General features: G+C 44.3%; 1 protein-coding gene across 2 annotated transcripts in view; it reads left to right on the top strand.

Moving 5' to 3' along the window:
* The window catches only part of Fbxw8 (F-box and WD repeat domain containing 8), a 128,819-nt gene that overhangs the window by 74,839 nt on the left and 29,660 nt on the right, over positions 1 to 24,320 (top strand). For both annotated transcript variants that reach the window (XM_029570575.1, XM_008847456.3), the window contains 2 exons: positions 11,597 to 11,793; positions 14,414 to 14,620. In XM_029570575.1, coding sequence (XP_029426435.1) covers positions 11,597 to 11,793; positions 14,414 to 14,620 — 404 coding nt within the window. The remainder of the gene's footprint in view (positions 1 to 11,596; positions 11,794 to 14,413; positions 14,621 to 24,320) is intronic.

Here is a 24,320-nt window from a genome sequence, read left to right as displayed (position 1 = left end):
GCCTCTGACTGAATACCCACAATAGGTGACAGGTGATCTGTGGCTTCCATTTTTTGGGTCCGTTTGGCTTAGGTAACAAAATCAATTGCATTTTTGCCATAATCTTTTCTTTATGTAGTCTTTCCTGCTTTTGTTTGAGCTGTTTCTTTTAGTGCAAGCAAATTCATTGGTATTATGATCGCAGGACCATCTGAGGATTTGGAATGGAATTTCAGAAGGCTGCCGAGGTCTCCCTGGAATTTTCTCTGTAAGTCTAAGAAGGCACTTGGCTGGTAGTGTGTGCTGGATAGTTTTTGTCAGATTGACACAAACTTAGACATGTCTGGAAGAAGGAATCTCAACTGAGGAATTTCCTCCATTAGATTGGCCTGTGGGTATGTCTGTGGGGGCATTTTCTTGATCGCTAATGGATCTAGGAGGGCTCAGATCACTGAGGACAGTGCCATCTCTGGGCAGGTGGGCCTAGACTATATAAGAAAGCTTAGCAAGCCAGTAAACAGTGACCCTCCATGGTTTCTGCTTCAGTTCCTAGTTTCTCTTGATGATGGACTGTAACCCATAAGGTCAAATAAACCTTTGCTTCCCCAAGTTGATTTTGGTCAGTGTTTATCACAGCAACTGAAAGCAAACTAGACCGCCGTGTGACTGTTGAAAACATTTGTAACTCAGCTACAGTGGTGTATGCCTGTAGTCCTAGCTACTTGAGAGGCCAAGGCAGGAAGATTGCTTGAGCCCAGAAGTTATGCATCATCAGTCTGGGCAACAGGGCAAGACCCCTGTCTTTAAAAAAAAAAAATGGGGGTAAAAGGAAAGAAGGAACTCAACAGAGGGGGTAATAGGAGACAGGTATTATCAAGGGGTAAGTTGGGAAAATGGGGATTCTTTAGCTGGGGAGGGAGGAGGGAGTGATAGACAGGGAGAGAGAAAGAGCGATAAATAATGCCTAGATGGTATGAAAAATAAAAACAGGGAAATGTATTAGTTTGAAAGCCTACTGAAAAGCTATCCAGCATGGTGGGGGGGTACTTTAACTGGGAAGAAAAAAGGAAGGATTATATAGGAGCAGTGAGAGGAGAAATAAATAATGCTTAGAGATGGTTTGAAAACCAGAGGTAAATGTATTAGTTCAGCCCTACTGAAAAATTACACATAAGATAAATATATGAATGCATGTGTATAGCTGAAGGCTATTGCCACAGCATTTGATTGCCTCCCAGAACTTGAAAATAAGACCATGAAGATAGGACATAATTCAGACACAGGACTTAGAGTAATCAAGTTGGAACTGACCTGGAAGCCTCCTCCCTGAAGACTAGCTCTCATAGTTCCAGAGGATGCTATGTAAATTGCTGAGGGAGAAAAATCAATCAATGGTCCTTCCCAGCTTTAAAGTCTAATAACTGCAGCAATGACCAGCACAGCAAACTATCTCTATCAGTAGAGTAGTGACACTGTTATCTTTGGGGTAATCAACAGCTCTCTAATTGGACTTAAAGCCCACTCAATGGGAGGGAACTCTTATGTGGTACTGTAAACATAGCCAAATACACATAGTTTGAGAGGTCATGGTTCCTAGAGAAAAACCCTACATCTGTCACATCCCTAGACAAAAATAATTTCTTATTGTATGCTAAATATGGATCCTTATATTTACAGACAAATATACCCGTTACCACTCATCAAGCTTCTTTTTGCAACAGATAGAAATTATTACAGAGTTCCACAATTGGTCAAACAGAAATTAAGGGTCTGTGAGATGCTCAGCCCTAAGTAACACATCAACAATGGAACCTCTACACCTAAGGCTCATGGAACATAGCAGAACAGGGGGTAGAGACAATACTAATACTTCTCTGACCTCTTACCAGCGAAGCTTCCTCATACAACAGGGTGATTAACACAGAAGGCCACAACTGGCCAAAGTGTAGAGAATAAAAGACTGCAGAGTGTGTGTCCCTGGATAGGACTCCTGTAGTAAACCTCTGCCACTCAGAGCTCAGGGCTCATTGCAGAAGAGGGGGTGGGAAAATTGTAAGAGCCAGGGTTGGTGGTTGGCCACAAGGAAACAGAGTTTTCCAAATCTCTGGGAACTTGCTCATACGAACTTACAACAACGGTATCAGCATGCGCAAGATCCATGCAAACTCAGACAAAAACCCAGCATAGAAGTGGGGAGATAGGCAGGAGGCCTCAACCTTAGCAAAGGAGCTATTGGTGGCTGATCACTGCTGAGTGAGGGACAGTTAATTTTTTTAAAAAGTATTTTATTTATTAGTTTTATTTTATGTGTATGCGTGTATTGCCTGCATGTAGGTAAGTGCACCCATGTCATGCAATGCCTGCAGAGGACAGGAGAGGCTGTCGGATCCCCTGGAACTGGAGTTACGGACAGTTGTTAGCTGCCATGTGGCTGCTGGAATTTGAACCTGGATCTTCTGCAAGAACAACCAGTGTTCTTAACCACTGAACCATCTCTCCAGCCCCGAGACAGTTAATCTTTAAGGGACTGATGCTGGTTATGATGACCAAGCTCCAGTGGATGAACTCACACTAAGGGATATCTGGGGACACAAACTTGACTCAGTGGCCTTAATATATATGACAGAATGCAGGAAATCTGGTAGGGAGACTATGGCAGTGGTGCAGATAGGAGAGGGGTCCAAGTGTGATTAAGGTGTGTTGTATGAAATGCACAAAAATTCAGTAAAAATATATATTGAAAACAAAAATATTTGTTTTATAAAAAGCCTGGTATGTGGCACATACCTTTAATCCCATCACTTGGGAGGCAGAGGCAGGCAGATAGATCTCTGTAAGATTGAGGCCATCCTGATCTACATAGCAAGTTCCAGGTCAACTGTGACTATAGGGAGAAAACAAAAACCAACACACACAAATTAATATCCTTTTACATTTTTATGTGTTGGGGTTTTTGATACAGGATCTTAGTATGTAGCCCTGGTTTGACCTTGAAATCCTGCCTTATCCTCATCACAGTATTAAGGCATGTACCACCATGCCCTGCCTTATATCTTTACTTGTGTTAGAGATCATCTTTAAAATTATTGATTTTTTTTAAATCCTCATAAAAAATTCACACAGAAAAATCAAAGTGACTGGTGTGAAAAATTGCATCACCCATTTTTTCACCTCAGCGGTTATCAGCATTATTTTAAAATCACAGGCTTTTGAGTACCATATACCTGTGTGTGTGGTCCAGGCTCAGAAGCTAGGAAAGAAGACTTAGAAGAGGCTAGGAAGCTACAGAAGATGTGAGAACTGTAGAAAGATGCAGCAAACCTTATTCACGTGCATACAGGCTGTCACCCAGCTAGATGCTGGCAAGCACACTCAGAAGACAGGCACCTCTGACCTCAAGGGCATCTTTTTTCAGATGCCACCCCAAACTGGCATTTTGCTAAAAATGGCCAACAGATTGCATCACTAGTTACCTCAGGTTCTGGGGTACCCAGTGTCAGTCATACTTAGCTGACTGATGGTATCCCGGATGCCTAGTGTCAGCCATCTTTTTTCTTTTTTTCCCCTACTCAGGTTATCCATACCAATACCTTGTTGTCTAAACTTCAATTGGTCCTTACAGCCTAAAGTTCCCTTCACTGTGTCACTCAACATGTGGGTGGAAATAGTTGTGATGCTGTATGTTTTCCTTTTAGGAATAAACAGTATTTTTTTAAAGAAGGAAACGCCAAGGAGGCTGAGACTTACTGGACAGCAGCCCTGGGCCTGACGTACTGGGATATATGGCTCCCAGCCTGTCCAAGGCAGTGCAATGATCTTTTGGACTCTGTCAGAGTTTAATTCACCTCAGTCCATCAATAGGCCATGAATTTGAGTTTTTAATCAGAATTAAATATTGATTATAAAATGATGCAGATTGTGACTGAAAACTCATTGCTTGTCAGATTATTACTTAAAAGGTGTATGTAATTTTTATTTTTTTTACATAGTACTGCATGTAGAAAGAACTCGGGTGTTCCCAAAGTACTTGTGGTGCAGCATCTGCCCTGGTTGGTTGTTTTTAGCTTGATGCCAGCACCCTAGTCTCCCCCCTGATGTGCTGCTTCTTTCAGTGTCTGAGGTACTCACCAAATAGCTTGTGTTTCTTCCACTCAGTTGTATTGTGAGGAAGCATTGGCTGGCGTCAGACTGTGTGCAGAGATGCCTCTTTCACGTGATCTGCCATCTTCGGATCTTCCCCTGTAAAGCCTCCTCTGAGCTCTTTGGCTTCCCTATGGGTATGTTTTCCTTGCACTCTTGGCTCTAAATTGTATTCAGTCATACCCTGTACCTTTGCAACTTCCTCTGTCTTCTTGTTGTTGTTGTTGTTTTGGTTCTCTGAGGGTTTTGTTTTCTTTGTTTTTGAGACAGGGTCTCCGTGTAGCCCCAGCTGGCCTGGAACTCACTTTGTAGACCAGGCTGGCCTTGGTCTCACAGAGATCCACCTGCCTCTGCCTCCTAAGTGCTGGGAGAAAAGGCATGTGCCACCATGGCCAGCTCCTGTCTGCTTTGTTGATTTTTCTTTTTCCTGTCTACTTTGGGCTTGAGAACTAGGGAGTCTAGATACCCTTCTTCCCTTGACCCTTTCTGCTCTGGCCACCTCAGCTCAGCTCAGCTCTGCTCAGCTCTGCTCTGCTCTGCTCTGCTCTGCTCTGCCCTGCCCTGCCCTGCCCCAACCGTTTACACTAGTCCTACAGCCATTCAGAACTTAGTCTAAAATGCACCTTCTGTAATATTTCCTATTTGTTGTTTGTCCTCTGGAGGCGCACCAGTGTCAAGCGCTGGCAGATGGAATGTTGAGGGTGGTGTGTGGCATCTGGGAAAGTCCTTTTCAGTCAACCTTTTTCTCTTTTAAGACTTTGAAAGTTCAGCCCTTCTGAAACCTTGATGTGTTGATACTGAACTCCTACTAGGAACCGAGTTCAGATCCCACCACCCACAGAAAAGCAGTGTGGTAACACATTCCCGTAACCCAAGTGCTAGGGGAGTGGACACAGGCAGATCTTAGAGGCTTACTGGCCAACCAATCTAGCCAAAACAGTGAGCTACTGATTCAGTGAATGATCTTATCTCAAAATATAAGGTGGAGAGAAGTAGAGAAACAGATCCAAAGTCAGCCTCTGGCCTATATACATGCGAGTGTGCACGTATGTGTGCCATAGCAGTCACACACACACACACACACACACACACACACACACACACACACCCCAAAGAGAGCAAAACTCTTGTTCTTCCAAACTTAATGCACACACACACACACACCCCAAAGAGAGCAAAACTCTTGTCCTTTCAAACTTAATGCTCCCTGTATGTGCGTGCACGCACACACACACAACCTCCCACCAAAAGAGAGCAAAACTCTTCTCCTTTCAAACTTAATGCTCCCTGTATGTCTCCAGCCTAATTTTCAGTGTGATGTCATATACAGTTAATGAACAAAGAGGTGCTTGTTTAGCAAGTGCTTGGGTGCATTTGAAATTTTTGTTAAAATGATTTTTCTCTTGTTGCAGAATTTCTTCTGACTTCTGCTTAATTGATGATAGAAAAGTGTTTATTTACATGGTGGGAATGGAGTGTGCCAGCTGTCTTTATAAATAGTTAGCTTCATTCCATGTCTCTGAACACAGCTAATTGATCCTGTCTATTTAGCGATCATGAAGCTGAGACCGTGCTTCAGGTGTTAATTGTGTACACTCAAGAGGATAGGAACTCATGGCTAAACTGAGTTCTAAGAAAGAAGGCTCCAAAAGCCATAAGCAAACTTTGTAGGTGAAGAAGGGTCAGTGTGTGGCTTTCTAAACTGATAAACCTGTTTTAAGTCTTGTGGTACGTGGAAATTGTGGTACGTGGAAAAGATCAAAGGAGAGGGGTGATACCAATTGTGTTTTTTCCAAAACCAGTTCAATAGTTATTTACCTTTCAAGCAATTAACATAATTACCATTATGCTGAAATGTAATTTTGGAAAGTTCTGCCTTGAGCTCTTAGAGCCCCACTGGGACAGTTTTAGTCGGGACTTATCTTTTTGATGGAAGCCTAATTGCAATTTTGGCTTTGTGCATACAAACAGAAGCAGCTAATTGTTTAGGCAAATAGCGGATTAATTTAAATATGCATCCCTAATAAAACAAAAATGGTATCCATTATGGTCCTCGTTCCCATGACGAGGAATATAAATATTGTGCGCAAGCACCATTAGGCGGAGTTCTTAAGGACTGTCAACATTATTGCACAGTGGTAGCGGTTTCCAGATACCGAGTAATCTTTACAAAAGCTAGCATAAATCAGCTTCAACTCATTTAGATCCCATTTCCACTATGTGCAGTTTCATTACCACACTCTGGCTGGCCTCCTTTGGGAGACAGGAGGGGCGTGCTGCAGACTGGCATGGGTGCCCATCCACAGCTGCTGAGCAGCCTTTATGTCTCCTCGAAAGCCTGGCCCTCGTTACTCATGTCACTGATAATGACTTCCTGGTCTAGGATGAGTGCAGAGTACCTCCAGGCCGGCTGCTCATCGAGGTGGAGGGTCCTGAACTGGGAGGATCCTGGGGACTGCCAAGCCCTGCCCCTGTCAACTTGTGGGGCTTTGGCCTTTGCTCACTGTCTTCCAGATGTTTTTTGAAAGACCTGGTTTCCTCTTTTGTTTTCATCTTTTTCAAATTTCTGCTGAGCAAAATGTTATTGTTGTTCTTCAGCACTATGGCAGAATTGAGCATGTCTATAGCCACTGAACATTTGTCAGGGAGGAAGAGGGGCACCTGCTCTCTTTCTGTTATTCTGATGTGGGGCCTAGACTCCAGCTCTTGCAGCTTAGGTCTAGTGGACGATGCCTGGCAGGAAATTGTGACAAGTTAAGTCACTGAGCAGCTACCCAGTGCCTCCCTTTGCCTTTGCTGAGAGATGTTCTTGTTTGACCTTGGCCTAATACACAGGGTGATTGTGGAGGACAATTTAAGTTGTCTCCTCAGCCTGAGGTCTTCCCAGCACCCCAAAAGGTGGGCAGGTCAGAGGATTTGAGGTGGTCATTTGGGATCAGCTGATCAGACCAGGGATCAGGACCCATTCATGGACTGGACCTCACACTGTTGTGTGCTTAGAGTAGAAGCCCTCGTGAATGGGACTAGCCACTTCCTGTGCATTCAGGAACAAGGGAAAACTGGGTGGGGGAGACAGGAAAAAGGAAACAGTGGTAGAAAGAATTAGAGGCAAGATCTGCCCACACAGAGAGGCCTCTTACTTCCTGGTTCTGATCCCTTGTCAGCTCAGGCTGCTTTGTGCTTCCTGTCCTCGGGCTAAATGACATAGTCTGTACCTTTCCAGTCAGTTTTCCTTCTGTCCCAGTTTCACTGGGGTTTCTGCTGCCTACAACTGAATGTTCCTTGCTGATATGGGAGTCAAGCATTCAGCCTTTGCTGATGGCCAACTGTGCTTACTGCATTCACTGTTGGAGGGAATAGAAAAGCAAAGGGCACGATCCTGCCTCTGTGTGTCACACAGTGTCAGAAGCTAAATCAGTTTCATTGCTGGGCCTGTAGTGTGGTCATTCAAATGAATCCACATTAGAATTTTTAAATCATACCTGTTTGAGGGAGGCTAGAAAGAGGGCCCAGTGTTAAAAGCACTTGCTTCTTTCACAGTACCTGTGCTGGACAGCTTTAGTGTCAATTTGACACACTTGGGTTGAGGGAGCTTCAACTGGGGAATTACCTGCATTGGACTGGCCTGTGGCCATGTCTGAGGGGCATCTTCTTGATGAGTGATGTGGGAGGGCCCAGCCCACTGTGGGTGGTGCCACCCCTGGGCAGGTGGGCCTCTGTTGCATAAGAAAGCAAGCTGAGCAGAGGAGCAAGCCAGTAAGCAGTGTTCCCCCACGGCCTGTGCTCCAGCTTCTGCTTCCAGGTTCCTGCCCTGAGTTCCTACCTTGGGCTCCCTGATGAACTGTGACCTGGGGTATGTAAGCCAAATAAACCCTTTCCTCCCCATGTTGGTAGTGGTCAGAGTGTTTTGTCATAGCAATGGAGAATCAAACCAGAACAGTACCCAAGGTGGATTCCCACATCAGGTGACTCACAACCACCTGCAATTCCTGCTCCTGAGGATCCGATACTCTCTTCTGGCCTCCAGGGCACCCTTACACATACAGACATATGCACATACACATAAGTAAGAATAAATTAGATCTTGTTTTGTACAATTAAAATTGTACCTTTTTTGAGAAGTGAATTGTTTGGCTCTGACTAGCATTGCTGACCTTTTTTTCAATAGTCGTGCAACTGAATGTAGATCAGCTCAACTTGAACTTTCTGAAATTAGCTGCCCCTCTTGGGTCTGAGCACAGCGTGACCAAACCTGACAGTTAAGCTTGGCCATCCCTCCTTGCCCTTTGCACATACCCCTATTATATTGTACTTTGCTCTCTGTTTTAGCTAATAAAGGTTAGTCTTCCTCCTGTGTGCGTGTTGTGAGAATGGGATCATACCCTTCTGATATCCAAAGACTTGGGAGTACAGTGCTCAGTAGATACCACCAGAATGTTCATTATGTGCAGTCAGGAATGTTTTTATTTTCTCTGAAGCACAGTGACACCCCAGTACCTAACAGCTCCTTGAAGCAGCATAGGGGTTCTGTAAGTACTTGCTAAGTGTATGATTTAATGGTTCCTCTTTTTTCTGAGTATTAACATACAACATTATAGAACTTGCTTATAATTCAGGTATCAAGTCTTCAAGTCCCTGCAGCTTTCATGTTGTAAAAGTGGCAAAGGTGGGCCGGACGTGGTGGCGCACGCCTTTAATCCCAGCACTCGGGAGGCAGAGGCAGGCGGATCTCTGAGTTCTAGGCCAGCCTGGTCTACATAGTAAGTTCCAGGACAGCTGAGGTTACAGGGAAACCCTGTCTCAAAAAGACAAAAAAAAAAAAAAAAAAAAAAAAAAAAAAAAAAAAGTAACGAAGGTGTAATTATAACATAAACTAGCCATTTACAAAATAAGCTTTTGGTCAAGAGTCTGCCCCTGTGAGCTGCTAACATTTCTTGCCTTGTCCTCTGAGGTCGAGAGGAAAGGGAGGGATATGTTGCTGTGAAGTCCTTGTGCTCAATGTGGTTCTGTGGTATCATGTGAAGGTAGGGTATGATGAGCTAAAGATGGACATTAGAACCCTGAAGCAGCTACCCAATAACTCCACAGAATTTTGGCCCTTAAACCAACAAAGGAATCACAATGGAATAAACATATATCCAATCAGAGAAAGACCAGAAATGAGAGGAGAACAGGAACCAAGAATGGATAGGACCGACCAGAAATGTAGAAATGAAGATTAAACCCACTTTATTCATATATATTAAATATAGTACACTTAGCATCACAGTTAATGTAAGGCCAACTATATGCTGTGTATAGGCGACCCACTTTATGTTGTATATATGGATGGATGGATGGATTTAATTTTTTTTAATTTATTAATTTGAGGGCTGGAGAGATGATTTAGTGGTTAAGAGTATTGGCTGCTCTTGTAGAGGATCTGGGTTCAGTTCCCAGCACCCACATGGTGGCTAACAACCATCGGCAACTCCAGTTCCAGGATAGCCAACACCTTCTTCTGACCTCCATGGGGACTGCACAGCACAGGTACACTTACACACATGCAGACAAAACACCCACACTTAAAATAAAAATAATAAAATATTTTTATAAGATTTATTAATTTTATGTCTATAATTGTTGTTAGCTATCATGTGGGTACTGGGAACTGAACCTGGGTCCTCTGCAAGTAGCCAGTGCTTTTAGTCACTGAGCCATCTCTCCAGCCCCTGTATGTATGTATTTTGAGACAAGGTATTGCTATTAGCCCATTTTGCCTTGGACTTGCTGTATGCCACAGGCTAGCCTCAAACTCAGTCTTATGCATCAGCCTCCTCAGCAGTTATACTGAGGTTACAGAGAAGTGCTACCATGCCTGACTCCAAGAAACTGACTTTAAACATAAAGACCTATTTATTTTAATAAGAGTTAAAAATCCCAAGCGACTGTTTCAGTAGCAAAGTGGATTTTAGAGCAGAGATTCTAACCTTGGACAAGGCAGGACATCCCATGTTATAAAGGCCATTTCTTCAAGAAGAGTAAGAATGCCAAATGCTCATGCACCAGATGCAACCCCGAGGACTGCAGTGCAGTGCTACCAGTGCCATTGGCAAGTGCTTATGAGCCTGGTCGCACACACCTGAAGTAGAAGAACTGTAGAAGGTGAAGTGGAACAAATACTCAGCAGAGAATCTGATTGTTACATTGGTGAACCCTAGTGCATCTTCTGAGGCTAGCACTGAAACTCAGCTTTGTGGTGAAGTGTTTTATTGTACCCAGTTCTGTTGGTAAAATGGTGCCAACCAAACCAATATTTGACTAATAATGAACAATGTGTTTATAGATAAACTCCGTGTGTGTTTAGAGTGAGCTATGGTTAAATAGCTGCCATGCTTGGCAGGACACAGCGAGCTTGGTGGTCTGTGTCAGTCACTCACTGAGCCTTTAGCTTTCTCATGCACCTGTGAACATAGCTACCCACCCTGCATTTTTCTAGCTAAACCCCAACTTGGCTTCATCACAGACCAAGTAGCTGTGGAGCCGTTTTTCAGCCACTTAGAGCTTCTGGTTTTCTCTTATGTGCAATGAAGGTATTCCACGTTCTCTCCAAGGTGGAAGGGCTTATGCAGTGAGAAGAGACAGATGAGTGCCTGATACCCAAAACCTTTTCCTCTCTCCTCTCTGTTGGTTGTGATGTCTCAGACACAGAGCAGTGTTAGGAAGAAGTGAGCGTTAAGTTGAGGCATCTTGAAAGGGAGACCCTAACTTGTATTTAATGAGTTAAGGCCCTTGCACTTTTTGTACAGTGTCTTCTCCCTCTGAGGCAGAATAGAGAATTTGCCAAAATATTTGTGAGGGGACCGTGTCACAGAGCTTTTTGTGATCTGCATTTATCATAATTCTGTGATTGTGAGCTCAAGTTTGTCATAATTCTCAGAAGAGTACACTGCATTTAAATGTTAAACATTTAGCTTGAGGAAAGAGCCACTTTTGTTTGCAGTCACCTGAGTACAGACAGTTTGAAAGTCTTGCAAAGCCTGACTACATACAGTATTTTTTCCTAACTCTGTTTATGTGTGCTGAATATTGCTTATAGCAAGATCCTAAATTCAGGGCACTTTCAACATAGAGGTAAAGAGGAAGATGGATTTCAAAGAGATGGAGACCAAACAGCTTTATCATAGGCCAGTAGAAAGTTACAGGAACTAGGGCTGGGTTTGTGAATGAGCAATAGAGAGGAAGTCACCAGCATTTCATATGGCTGGGCTCCTGTAACCTGCTCAGCAGTCCCGCATGGTAGGTAATGTATCTGCAGCATTATGAACTACCACCTCCAAGTCCTGCCACTAGCAAGTAGTGGAGCTATATTCAGACAAATAGACGTGATCTGTCATCTTCACACAATGAATTTGAAAAATAAAACAACTGCATGATAATTCTGTAACCATCCATACTGAGTTACTTTACAATTGCTGCCTGAATTGTTCCTTCCTAGGATTTCTTAACATTTGGGACCTGAGGACTGGGAAGTTCCCCATCCATCGTTTTGAGCATGATGCAAGAATACAGGCCCTCGCTCTCAGCCGAGATGATGCCACTGTTGCTACAGCTTCTGCTTTTGACGTTGTGATGTTATACCCCAACGAGGAGGGGTACTGGCATATAGCTGCAGAATTCGAAGTTCAGAAACTGGTAAGCTTAGTATGCACATTTTACTTTCCATTTTTTGACTCTCTGAGTCTAATATAAACAATGGTGATGGACTTCCATTCATAAATCTCATAATAGCCCATTGAAATAGGTGGTATGATTTTCGTCATTCATCAAGAAGTCAAAAGAGGCTTAGAGTGCTAAATGCTTTGTCCCAGGGCTCTGAGCTAAGAGGCTGTAAGTCAAACCTGAGGGCTGTGCTAGGGCTGTAGCTTAGTGGTAGAGTACTTTCTTAGCTTGCGTGAGACCCTGGGTCCATACCCATGTCCTTTTTTTAAAATTAACGTGTGTGTAGGTATGTGCACAGGAATGCAGGTGCCTGTGGAACCCAGAGGCATCAGATTACCTGGAGCTGAATTTACAGGCAATTGTGAACTTCTCAGCATTGTGAACTTCTCAGCTAGGAACCAAACTCAGACCCTCTGCAGGTGCAGGAAGTATCCTTACCCACTGACCATCTCTCTAGTGCCCCATTCCCACTTCTAAAATAAAACAGAACAGCAAAGCAGCACACACAGGGCTGGCTTCAGGGCTTGTCTTCATGACTTCTCAGCTGCCTTCCTGATAACATGGCAGACTTTCACCTCAGGGGCCTGAGCTCCATTTCTGGCCTAAGGCACAAGTGAAAATGAGTTCAGTGGTGTCATCCCAGTCCATGTGGGGGAAGTGTTCTGTCCTATGGTTGTCTCACCTGGAATTAAGAACAACTCTTGAGTGAAAATAGACTGAACTCAGTGTTAATTGGGCGGCCATGTTCCAGGAGTCATGTGGGAAGCCAGCTTAGGAATCTTTGCATAAGGCTCATTGAAGAGTTCAGTTGTACACGAATCTGTGTTTGCATGGCAGGAGATGGCTTGGTAATAAGAAGGCAGTACTTAAATCTGTGCCGAATTTGGATTTAATTTAAGCACACTTCATTTTGGCATCAGTTCGGTAAGTGAGTAGAAAAACCGACTTTGAATAGTGAATCGGCAGCCAACCTGGAACCAATCTTTATTTCTCTCCCTTTTCCCTGGTGGAAATCTTAGATTTGAATAACTTAAGCACCCTGGCATCATCGGTTCACCTCCCTAAGCTTCTTGTCTCTCTGAGGATCACGTCTGCCAATCGTATGTAGTGTCTGTAGAACTGCCTGATGTTGTTAGCTCACCTTTGGGTTTTATTAGAAAAAAAAGTGCAAGTACAGGATTTCTGTTATCCAAACTTCTGTGGGGCTACTTATTTGGTCTGTGTCTCAAGGACACTGTAGACCCACCCAGTTAGAAGGGCTGAGACAGTTGCATAAGATGAGCAGCTCTCCATGAACTGTGAATCCTGCCTTGGCAGAAAGGTGCCACTCGGTGCCGACTACAAGCTTTGGAAGTAGTTCACAGTGCCCAGTGAATGGCACAGCTGCCATCAATCAGAGCCTCTTCGGCTGTCAGAAATCCAACATGAATTGAGTCAAATGGCTACCCCAAAAATGCCCATTTTAGGAAATAGGAAAATGAGACTGCAGAGGGAGGGAGCAGCACTGCTGGGGATGTGCCCGAGTTCCAGCATTATTTTGGGGTGAGGAGTCATTACAGCATGGGCTGGGCACCCTGGCCCATGGAGCTGGGCCATCGTTGACTTTCCCACCTATGCCCCTTGGATAGCATTGGCAGCCTTCCCAGATCTTCACTGTTAACCTGGAGTGACCATCCTTATGCTGGGCTGCCTCACGCATGGTTGGGCCCAAGGATTAGCAGAGGCAGTGAATCTTTGCTTGGTCTTGGCTCCCCTGGACAGCCTGTAAGACTCAGGCTTTTGAAGTCCTCTGGTATATTGTCAGGGCAATGGATGTGGTCCTTTATAGCATGAATTTTCATGATCACACAGTGGGGCTCACCTTTGGCAGCTGTACTCTGTGTCACTTAGGCAGGGGGAAAGCTGATGTAGACTCTCTAAGAAGTACCACATGATGGAGAAAAACAAATTACTCTTGAAGGGCAATCTTCACCCTGAGCAGACAGAAAAAGTACTGAAAAAGTATGGCTTATCTCTAATGGTCTTCTACTCTCAGGTGGCCACATGGCCTGCTGAGATCACTGCCCAACAGGCAGACCAGGAGAGAGCCAAGAACACAGACAGTTTGAACCTTTGACAAATTTTGGTACTTAGACATATTCATTGAAACATTTTTGTTCACTTGGAACTAAGAACATTTTACTTTTTAGTTTCTTGTAAAGCAATAAAACCTTATTTGTTTGTTTGGATAGCTGCTATAACACTGTCATGGTTCAGAATTTAAGACCCAGTAAGACTAACAGGAGGGAAATCACCCTTGCACTGCATCTCACAGCCTATCTTCTTGAAGACAGCCATTGTTAGAAAACTTGCACATGTGTAATCCATGTATATTGTGACTGCCTCTGTCCCGAACAGGCTTTAGAGTGTTTCTTCTACAATTGGCATCTTTTCATCTAGGCAAGAGCCATGTTTCCTCACCTGTGAACAGGCCCTTTGCTCAGCTGTTTCTGTGGGCTGGGTTGCTGCCCTTCTACTTAATGTGCAGTGGAAATTTGCTCTCTTGACCAAATCAATATGACTGGAGGACTAAACAGCACCTCTCCTTTAACAGGTGGACTACCTTGAAATAGTTCCAGATACTGGGAGGTATCCTGTGGCAATAGCCACTGCTGGAGACCTGGTGTACCTGCTAAAGGCCGAGGACTCAGCCAGAACACTCCATTATGTCTACGGCCAGCCTGTCACATGTCTGGATGTCTCGGCCAGCCAGGTTGCCTTTGGCGTGAAGAGTCTGGGATGGGTGTACGAAGGAAACAAGGTACGAAAATGGCAAGATGTGTATTAACAAACACAACACAGACTTTATTTTTTAGAAGTCAGTTTTGAAAAATTAAAGTCTTTCTGTTTTGTTTTGGTTTGGTTTCATTTGAAACAGGGTCTTATGTATCCTGGGCTGGCCTTGAACTCACTGAAGATGGCCATGAACTCCTAGCTGTCTTCCTCTGCTTCCTCCTGAATGTTGGGATTACAGGTGTGCACCCCACACCTGGCAAAGTATTGAAGGTCTTGATGCTTTTTTTCTTTCCAACTGTTTTATTAGAGCAGTGTGTCAGCATGCTAAAAAAAATTCTGGCACTTTAAAATAATAGAAGATGAAGTATTTCCCTTTTTTTCAATTCCTAGTACACAGAAGAAACTATGACTAATTTTCATGTATCTGTGTAGAAAAGTGCAGTGTATGTATAGGTGCATCTACATGCTAAGAGCAAATCTTAGTAGATGTGGGGCCATAATATATACATTATTCTGTGTCTAATGTTGTTAGTAATATGCCTCAGACATTTCATGTCACCATATATCACAAGCTTCCTGACCCTAGGGTTCCAGTATTGGCAGTGACCTCACTGGTGGGATTTTAGACTGTGTTCACTACCTTTGGTGGGCTTTGGACTACCTTAGGCAATGCTACACTGCACATTGCAACTTGCAGCAGTCCCCTGGAGATATGACTTTAGTATCCATCAAGATATAGATGGTCATTGCTAATCTCACTGCGGTATCAGGCAACAAGATGGCTCAGTGGGTACAGGTGCTTGCCTTGAAAGCCTGACACCTGCACTTGATCCCTGGAACCAACGTAAAGGTAGAAGGAGAGCTAGCTCCACAAAGTTGTTCTCTGACCTCTGTATATGCACCAAGGTGTGTGTGCGCACGCACGCATGCACACACACACAAACACAAATACCAATAGTAAATAAAATAAACTTTAAAAAAAATGAAAAAGGTTATATCAGCATTTACATTGTCACCAACAGTGCAGGAAAATGTCTGCTGATACTATCTGAGCCAGAAGCAGGGAGGCAAGCTTTTAACAGAAATTCTTTGAATAGTGACTACATTTTATCACTGCTGGTTTTTACTATTCTGACTCTAGGCCATATACTTGGTCTTAAAGCTGATTTCTAGAACTCTTTTTTTTTTGGATTGGGAGGGATCAGAGGAGATGGGTGATGTTTTTCTTTGGTTTGGGTTCTAGTTTGCCTGCTCTTGAGACTGCTGTTGGCAGCCAGGGCCTTCTGGCTCCTTTACAGCATCCTCCCCTAAGAATTAAGGTCCCTTCCCCACTCAGCAGCCATATGAACTGGAGAGGCAGGCTCTGGACACACACTGCCTAGCTCTGTCTTGTGTGACCTCAGGCACATTGTATAGCCCTCTTGTCTGCCTGTTTCCTCCTTGGTTCAACAGAGTTCCTGTAGTACCTGCTTGGTGGAGCTGTAGGACTGATGAAAACATGTGCCATCATTGTGAATTCTTCTTATCTGCCACTCACAATTGGATCCTGGCTCCGGTACTGACTACTACATCTTATTTTCTGTATGATCTGTGCAGTCCAATCTATGTTATAGGTGCTACTGTTATAGACTAGTCAGTGCTCAAAAACAGAAACATCCTGGATTCTAGTTATACATTCTTCATACAGAAATAGAAAATGCCTTTCAGTGGGAAGGCAACCCTTCATGCTGTGGTCAGTCTGCTTGTTGGAGCAGATCTGGCATGTCTTAACTGGAAATCCTGTGATGATAATGCCTGAGCTTTGTCTTCCTAAGAAAAGCCAAGCTTCCTTGACATCACTTTCCTTAGCTTTGCAGAGACAGAATTTTCCATCTCATCATCTTAATACATTTTCTGCTTGCTCAGAAAAGCCTGCACTTTAAACAAACATAATAACTGGATAACCTTTCCAAGTCATGGTGACTATGTGAAAGTTTGGTAGTATCCCGCTATACTCTAATGTGCTGTTGTCATTCCCAAACAGTCTCCTGTGCAAGGCTGTTCATGCCATGCTTTAGCTTGGCAGTGCCAGCCCCCACATGGTTTGTTGGGTTACTGCGAGCCGCCAAGCAGTGGAGTTTGCTTGGAGCTGTGCACACACTGGGGCTTACAGCTCTGCCTCTGGCCTTGTGTTAGTCACTTTTCTGTTGCTGTGATAGAAATACTGACCCAAGCAATTTATAGAAGGACAAGTTTATTTGAGCTTACGGTTCCAGGGGAATTACAGTCTGTCATGGCAGGGAGGCATGGTGGCTGGAGGTGGCTGGAGCAGGAGCAGCAGAAGTGAAGCTCGGACATCATCACACAGGCACAGGAAGCAAGAGGGTGACTGGAGATCTGGTAAGGCTTAAGAACTCTCTAAGCCCACCCCCAGTGACGTGCTTCCTCCAGGATAGCCACACCTTCCAAAACCTCCCAAAACAGCGCCATCATCTGGGGACAAAATGTCCAAATACTTGGAGCCTATGGGGGACATTTTCATTCAAACCATCACAGGCCTCAATAGCTGGGACACAGATGAAGGCTTATAGGAACAGTTTGGTTTGTCTTCATTTGTACCTGTTACACAACTGGGGCTTAATTCTAGTCCCTTATTGATCAACTGTGATTAAAGTGGATAGTGAAGCCCAAATGCTGAAAGAGATTTTATTCAAACTTAGCTCTCCATAACCCGTGGGAAGTGTTCAGAGGTGTTATTTCTGGTCACTTGGAGAGTGTCCTTGAACCATTATTGGCCACACTGATGTTTTATAGGCACCACAGCTGCATGAGCATTGAATAATAAGTGTTTGGTGCCCTCCGTCCTCTCAGGGAGCAGCCAACTTATCCTGTAGTCACCACACATCCTCACAGACCAACAGTGTATTCCTGGTATTGCAGTGTTAAATCACCTTACATACAGATTTCTCCAAACTGGTACTGTCACATGCCTGGGTTCTCTTGAGAAGCATACTTTTCTAAGGAAACGAAAGCAGGTGATTGCGAGGCTTATCTACTTGTTCTTGAGAGTAGAGCTATGGTTCTCTGATCCTCTGCACTGTAAGCTTCAAGGCCTCAGAGACAGAGCTCTGTATATACTGCTTGCTTGCCTGCTGAGGGGCAGTTATTCTTGACTTTGGAGGTTAGGCCTGGGGCCCACACTGGATTTACCAGCATTTTCTTTGTCTATGTAAAGACATAGGGAAAAAAAAAAAGACTATTCTATATTTTTGCCTTTACTTAAAAAACATACTTTAAAACATTTTTAAAGTACTTCATTTTTCTGATTCAAAAAACCAAACACAGAAAGGAAAAGGGGTCGGGGGGAAGACAGTAGGGAGATGGCTTCTGGAGCCAAACTGCTGCCAAAATTTTCCTCTCAGAGCAAGTCGTTGTTGCTCATTTCTTGTGCGTCCTTTACAAGGTAGTTCATGTACTTACAAGCAAAGTACCGCGTGTACTTTTGTTGTCATTTGTTTTGTTTGAGTCAGGGTCTCCCTGTAGCCTCGGCTGGCCTGGAACTTGCTATATGGACCAGGCTGGCCTCAGTGCTAAGATTAAAAGTGTGCACCACCACCCTAGCCTGTAGAATTTATTGTATTGCACCTGATGGATGTGCCTCATTCATTCAGCTAGGTGCCCTTCCCTAGATGAATATCAGATCACTCCCAGTCCTTGACTATTGCAAGCACATGGCTGCAGCTGTATTTGCGGAATTAATTCCTTAAAGTGGACTTGCTGGGTCAAAGGAGTGTGAGCCTTCATAACTTTGACAGATGCTGTTCTCCACAGAGGTTGTTCTTGGATGGTGTTGACAGCATACACCCCACCCCCTAGCAGGTCCTGGGTCTCTTTCCTAGGTATCTGCAGAAAGATGGCAAAACGAGGCTATGGTGAATGGGATGTGTGGAGCTCAGGCTGACTTTGCCCTTTGTGCTACCATTTTGCAGCTGTCTGCTTTGAAGGTGAATAATGAGGCCACATAGCTCTGCCTAGCACCATGTAGGAGGGCTTGCAGTCCTGTTTGGCCAGTGTCGTTGTGGAAAGAGTGGTGACGTACACCAATGTGTGTCTCTTCTCCACTTGCTGGGGACCCTTTGAGAGTCTGTGATTCTGTTAACAGGTGATCTGGCTGCCTCTCCAGTAAAATGAGGAGAGCTGGACGCCTGACCTTTGGACTCTTGTCTAGCATCCACAATCCTGGATTTGGGGGCTAAGGAGTAGGTATTTTGAGCTTTTCCATTCCTACAGAGTCTAATGGAGCTGATGTGCCAGTTAGAGGATGCTGAGTTAGCTAAGGGTTTCTCTCAAAGGGCAGTGCAGATAGCTACTGACAGAAATTGTGAAACAGGAGATTGGGGTTTTCTTATCTTTTCCTGTGTCCCCTCTTTTTTTTTTTTTTTTTTTTTTTTTTTTTTTTTTGTAGCTCTAGTTGGCCTGGAACTCACTGTGTAGACCAGCCTGGCCTCAATTTCACAGAGATCTGCCTGCTTCTGCCTCCTGAGTGCTGAGATTAAAGCATATGCCACCACATCCAGCCTTAGTTCCTGTGTCTTACTGGGTAAGTGGAACATAGTAAGAGGGGCTGCACAGAGGTCTTTAACTTATAGGCTGAAATGGTCCTGAAATGTTGATGTTACATTCTTGGGTTCTCAGACTCCAGTGGCCTCAGAGGTGGCTGTGACAGTAGAAGACGACAAAGGAAAGGCCCTTTAGGCCCAAACAGCACCTCAAGATTTGTTTTTGTGTCTCCTAGTTCCTGAATCTGTTCATTTGTGAAGACATTTATGATAGCATATCATCTTTATTAATTCCTTTGCTCTCAGAGGTGGAGGGTTAGAAGACAGAATTGCCTCCGTTAGAGCATTATGTTGTCTATGGGTCTCATGCCTCATAAAGGGCTCTGAGCATCATTCTGTGTATCTGGACATATTTCCTAATTCAGTTCTGAAGCACTTGGCATTTGATGGCAGATTGTATTAAGCTGCATGCAGCGCGCATCCTAATCAGGGTGAAGAGTGAAGTCATCAGGAGGCTGGAATATGCTCAGCAAGGACGCTGGCTTGGCTGCCGCCATGGCTTACATCACACTAGAAAATAATTGCTAACATCTTTCATGCTAATCACACCCCACTCAAGGATGTGAAGAGACTTAGGATTGGTTGCTATGTGCTCCACGAGGTGAGCCTTCTGTCTTGGAGCCTCTGGGATCAGAAAGTGCTTGTAGATGGGCATGCTCTGCCACGCCTTGCCAGAATCAGAGGTCCGTCTTTTCTTTTGTTGAGGTTTCTATTTCTGAGAATAAAGGCTTGATACTTCACATGTAGGATAAATAATTTAGAATTGAAAGAAAGTTCATAAGATGTTTTCACTTTACACCTAAAACCTTTTCATTGTTTCCTATTTATTTCTGTCTTGGGGACATTTAGAAGAATAGCTCCTGGGGCTGGAGAGATGGCTCAGTGGTTAAGAGCACTAGTTGCTCTTGCAGAAGATGTGGGTTCAGTTCCCAGCACCCACATGGCAGCTAACAACCATCTGTAACTCCAGTTCCAGAGAATCCAGTGCCTTCTTCTGACTTCCACGGAGGACACAAGTATACTTACAAACATGCAGGCTATACACTCATACACATAAAATAAAATAAAAATAATAGATAAAAAAATTTTTTTTAAAAAAAAGAAAGGGCTGGAGAGATGACTCAGCAGTCAAGAGCACTGGCTGTTCTTGCAGAGGACCTGGGTTTGATTCCCAGCACCCACTTGGCAGCTGACAACCATCTGTAACTCCAGCTCCAGGGGAATCTGATGCCCTCTTCTGACCTGAGGACATAGTGCACTTACATGTAGGAAATATACTAAATACAGATAAAATAAAATAAAGAAGAATAGCTCTTAGAGACCAGTGTTCTGGAACACAGTGATGGATACATTGCTGGTAAAATTTCTGTCACTGTTTACAAATACTGACTAAAGGTGTCCTGTGTTAGATATTGGATGGGTTCTGAAGAGAGAGGCACCAAGCATCAGTATTAAAATAATGTCAATAATTGATATCTTAGCCAGTCGTGGTGGCACACACCCTTAATCTCAGCACTTGGGAGGCAGAGTCAGGCGGATCACTGTTCAAGGCCAGCCTGGTCTACATAGTGAGTTCCAGGCCAGCTGGGGCTACAAGGAGACCCTGTCTCAAAAAGACCAAAAAAAAAAAATATATATATATATATATATATACATATATATATAATTCATATCTTGTTAGTATAGCTTTTAATAATGAGTAATAAACTATACTCTCCCCACTTGTAGTGAAAACCTTCAAGCATCACCACAGAGCCACAGGGGTGCTCAGGACTGGCTAGCTTAGCTCCAGAGCACATGTGAGCGCTGGGTACCACGGCTAAAGGCCTTTGCAACATGCAACCTTGCTGGCACTGTGGCTCAAATGGCTTCTGTCTGCACATCTCCTTGCATGGTTTTGAGTGCCAATGACATTTGTATTTTCTCATTTTTAAGGAAATTCATCAGCATTCCTAAGGCAATGAGCAGATTTACAAAACATTACATTGAAGTATATGGTGTTCATTGCCCTGTTGCATTAGCCTTTTGAATTAAGCTTAAAATTTTATCGAGGGCCAATTTTTCTAGTGACTTCCCTGATTATTTATGTAGAATTTCCATCTTGGTTCACCATCCCACACAACTGGGAGAGTGTGAGAGTTTGGAATTCACTGTTGCATTTATTTCCCCAACACAGATGGGGATGGCTTTGATTTCTTTGTGCCAGATGAGTCTTGGGGTAAATATTGCCCAGACAGCAGCTAGGTTTGTTAGTATTAAAAATCAGCATGTTTTTCAGCTAATCAGGATCTGAGGTGGCCTGGTGGAAATGTTTGTCTCCTTCCAGGAGTGAAAACAGTGATTATGGGGGGAGTTGCACACTCCCACAGTCCAGACAGTTGAGAGTGACAGAGTTGGCTTGGGGGAGGGCTGGAGAACAAGGGCACCTGGAAGATGACCTCTGTGGGGCTAAGTCTCTGATCATTTCAAATGTTTACTGTATTCAGTTAAGACACAGCAATTACAGTAGAGGACTTGAACTTTTTACTCAGTATCTAGAAGATTATGATTTATTAACTTAGGCAACACTTCAGTCTTCTGTAAGGCCCTGGGTTATAGAGTGGGCTTATAACTAACATCAATTATTGAGTTGTAGAAGTCCTTCTAATGGACAAAAAGCTACTCAGAGCATTCCCTTAGCGTGTGGTTAATTTACAGGGTAGATTCCCTTGCAGCTAGACAAAGGAAAACTCCAGCTCAACCCACACTTGAGCACTCACTTTCCAAATTAAGGGACTCAGGAGGCATGCTAATGTTACAGTATTAAAGGAGGCTGCAAGTCCTCTGAAGTCTGTCCTTTATGGAGGCAGCCCTGTGTTGACCTGGCTTCCAACCACCATTCCCTCTTGCTCAAGGCCAGTGCACTGACAGGGGCCAACTGGACACAAACCACTTCCATCTGCAGCTTTCTTCAGACCCTTGTCAATATCTAGGTTCAGATACTGGCCTAAGCTGCTCTTAGTCCCCTGGAGAGTGGGAGAAGAGGGGCGCTAGGCTCTACTACCCTATTTCCTTGGATTGGAAACTCATACATCATGTTCACAGAAAGTTTTGAAGTATATATTGAAAGTATCTCCAGAGCTGCATCCCTGCATGTCTTCCCACTGACTTCTCCACCTTTGTACTCCCTGGCACCCACACACAGACCCAGTGTAGTTCAGGTTTTATTAGAAGGATGGCCCACACCAAAGACTGTAGGTAAGGCCCTGCTGTCCATCTTCATCTCATCTTTCAAAAACTCTCAAGAGTCAGACCCTACCTTAGCTCCCAGCTCCCCCCGCCCACCTTCAAGGTGAGCCTCTTGAGCCAGCCTGGAGGTGCCACCATCCTGAATGTGGCATTCCTTCCTGCCCAGAACTAGCAAGTGCCTCTCTTCCTTTCTCTCCCATCTTGTTTCTCCATGTCCTCTCAGTGGACGCCTCACCAATAGCCCTGCACTTCCTCCTCTGCACTTTTAGTGCCTAAGAGCCTGCAGCCCACATTTTGACAGTTACTGCCTAACACTGTAGCCTTCCAGAGGGCAGTGGCTGGGAGCCAGAAATAAGGAGTTACAGCTGAGTGTCACTTAGCTCTACAGTGGCTGAGACTTTGTCAGCCTGGAAAGTAGTATGATATAGATGTGTGGAGGATGTCAGAACATGCAGTAGGCCTCACTCAGAGCTGCTGATCAGTTTGTGTCCTGGGCAAACAGGGCTGAGAGTCTACAATGCAGTGAATACTCAGAGCTACCGCCGCCGCTGGTTCTGAGACCATGCTCTGGGTGTCCTGGGGTAGCGGTTAAAAGAGCAGGCTCTTTGCAGGCCAGCCCCAGTTTTGAAGCCTGCTTCCAAAACATCACTGCTGGGCAACAGGTGTGCCCTTTCTCTCCAGCTCCATTTCCTGGTAGGTACAATGAATAAAGTCATGGTGCCGACTTTATGGAATTGTGAGGGTCAGATAAGCCCATGGGTATAGCAGAGTTCTGCACACAAAGCAACACTGTATTGCCCTTATAAACAACCATTTGGGGCAAGCATCTTGAGATGGCACTGCAGTGTGGCAGCAGACTGAAATAGAAAGAGTGAGAAGGGCCTGGCCTGCCTCCCCACTTTGTCATCTGTGTCACATGGGGTAAGTTACTGAAAATGATTCCAAGTTCAGTTTCCTCACTATAAAATGTAGGCAGCCTTTTGTGTCTCTGCCTCTTCGTGGTTGAGACTTTCGAGTGGTGTTGAGCAAGGGCTCATGGAAAAGAAGCTAAGCAGGTCCCTGGGGACAGCACTGTGTACCATGCAGTGTGATTAGAGTGAGGACACGGCACAGGGCACTGAGGCTGTAACTGCTCACTGCTGGTAGCAGTTCCCCTTCAACTGCACTTTGTTTCCATGCTCTAGTTTTAGCCTTTTGCTTGTCTGCCTTCCTTAGCCTCTGTCTGCTCTGACTTGGGGTCGAAGCAGAAGTTACTAGGCTCTTCAGAACAAAATAGACAGTGTATAGTTAAATGTCCTCAGTGTCAAGGGCAGTGTCAGGTCTGTAGACCTGTAGAAAGCTGTGTTTTAAGTGCCGAGGGCAGTGTCAGGTCTGTAGGCTTTCAGAGAGCTATGTTTTACCAGCACCTCCCATGTCATCTTTCCATTCTAAAAATGTCACATTTTATTTTAAAGAATTGTGTCCTAGGGCTAGAGAGATGGCTCAACTGTTAAGAGTATGGGCACTCCTGCAGAGGATTAAGATTCAGTTCCCAGTACCCATGTGGTGGTTCACAAATGTCTGTAACTCCTGTTTCAGGGAATCCAACACCCTCATCTGGTCTCAGCAGGCACCAGGCACACAGGTGGTGCATTTACATACATGCAGGCAAAACACTCATACACATGAAGTAAAAATAAAACTTAAGGCTGGGCGTGGTGGTATACGCCTTTAATCCCAGCACTTCAAAGGCAGAGGCAGGTGGGTCTCTATGAGTTCAAGGCCAGCCTGGTCTACATAGCGAGTTCCAGGTCAGCTGTGGCTACAGGGAAACCCTTTCTCAAAAAAGATGAAAAAATAATAATAATAAATAAATAAATAAATAAATAAATAGCCTAAAAGAATTGTGTCATAGTTTGC

Source organism: Nannospalax galili, unplaced genomic scaffold (assembly GCF_000622305.1).
Source record: "Nannospalax galili isolate Female #2095 unplaced genomic scaffold, S.galili_v1.0 scaffold120, whole genome shotgun sequence".
Lineage (NCBI taxonomy): Eukaryota > Metazoa > Chordata > Mammalia > Rodentia > Spalacidae > Nannospalax > Nannospalax galili.
This window is presented reverse-complemented; position numbering and strand designations above follow the sequence as displayed.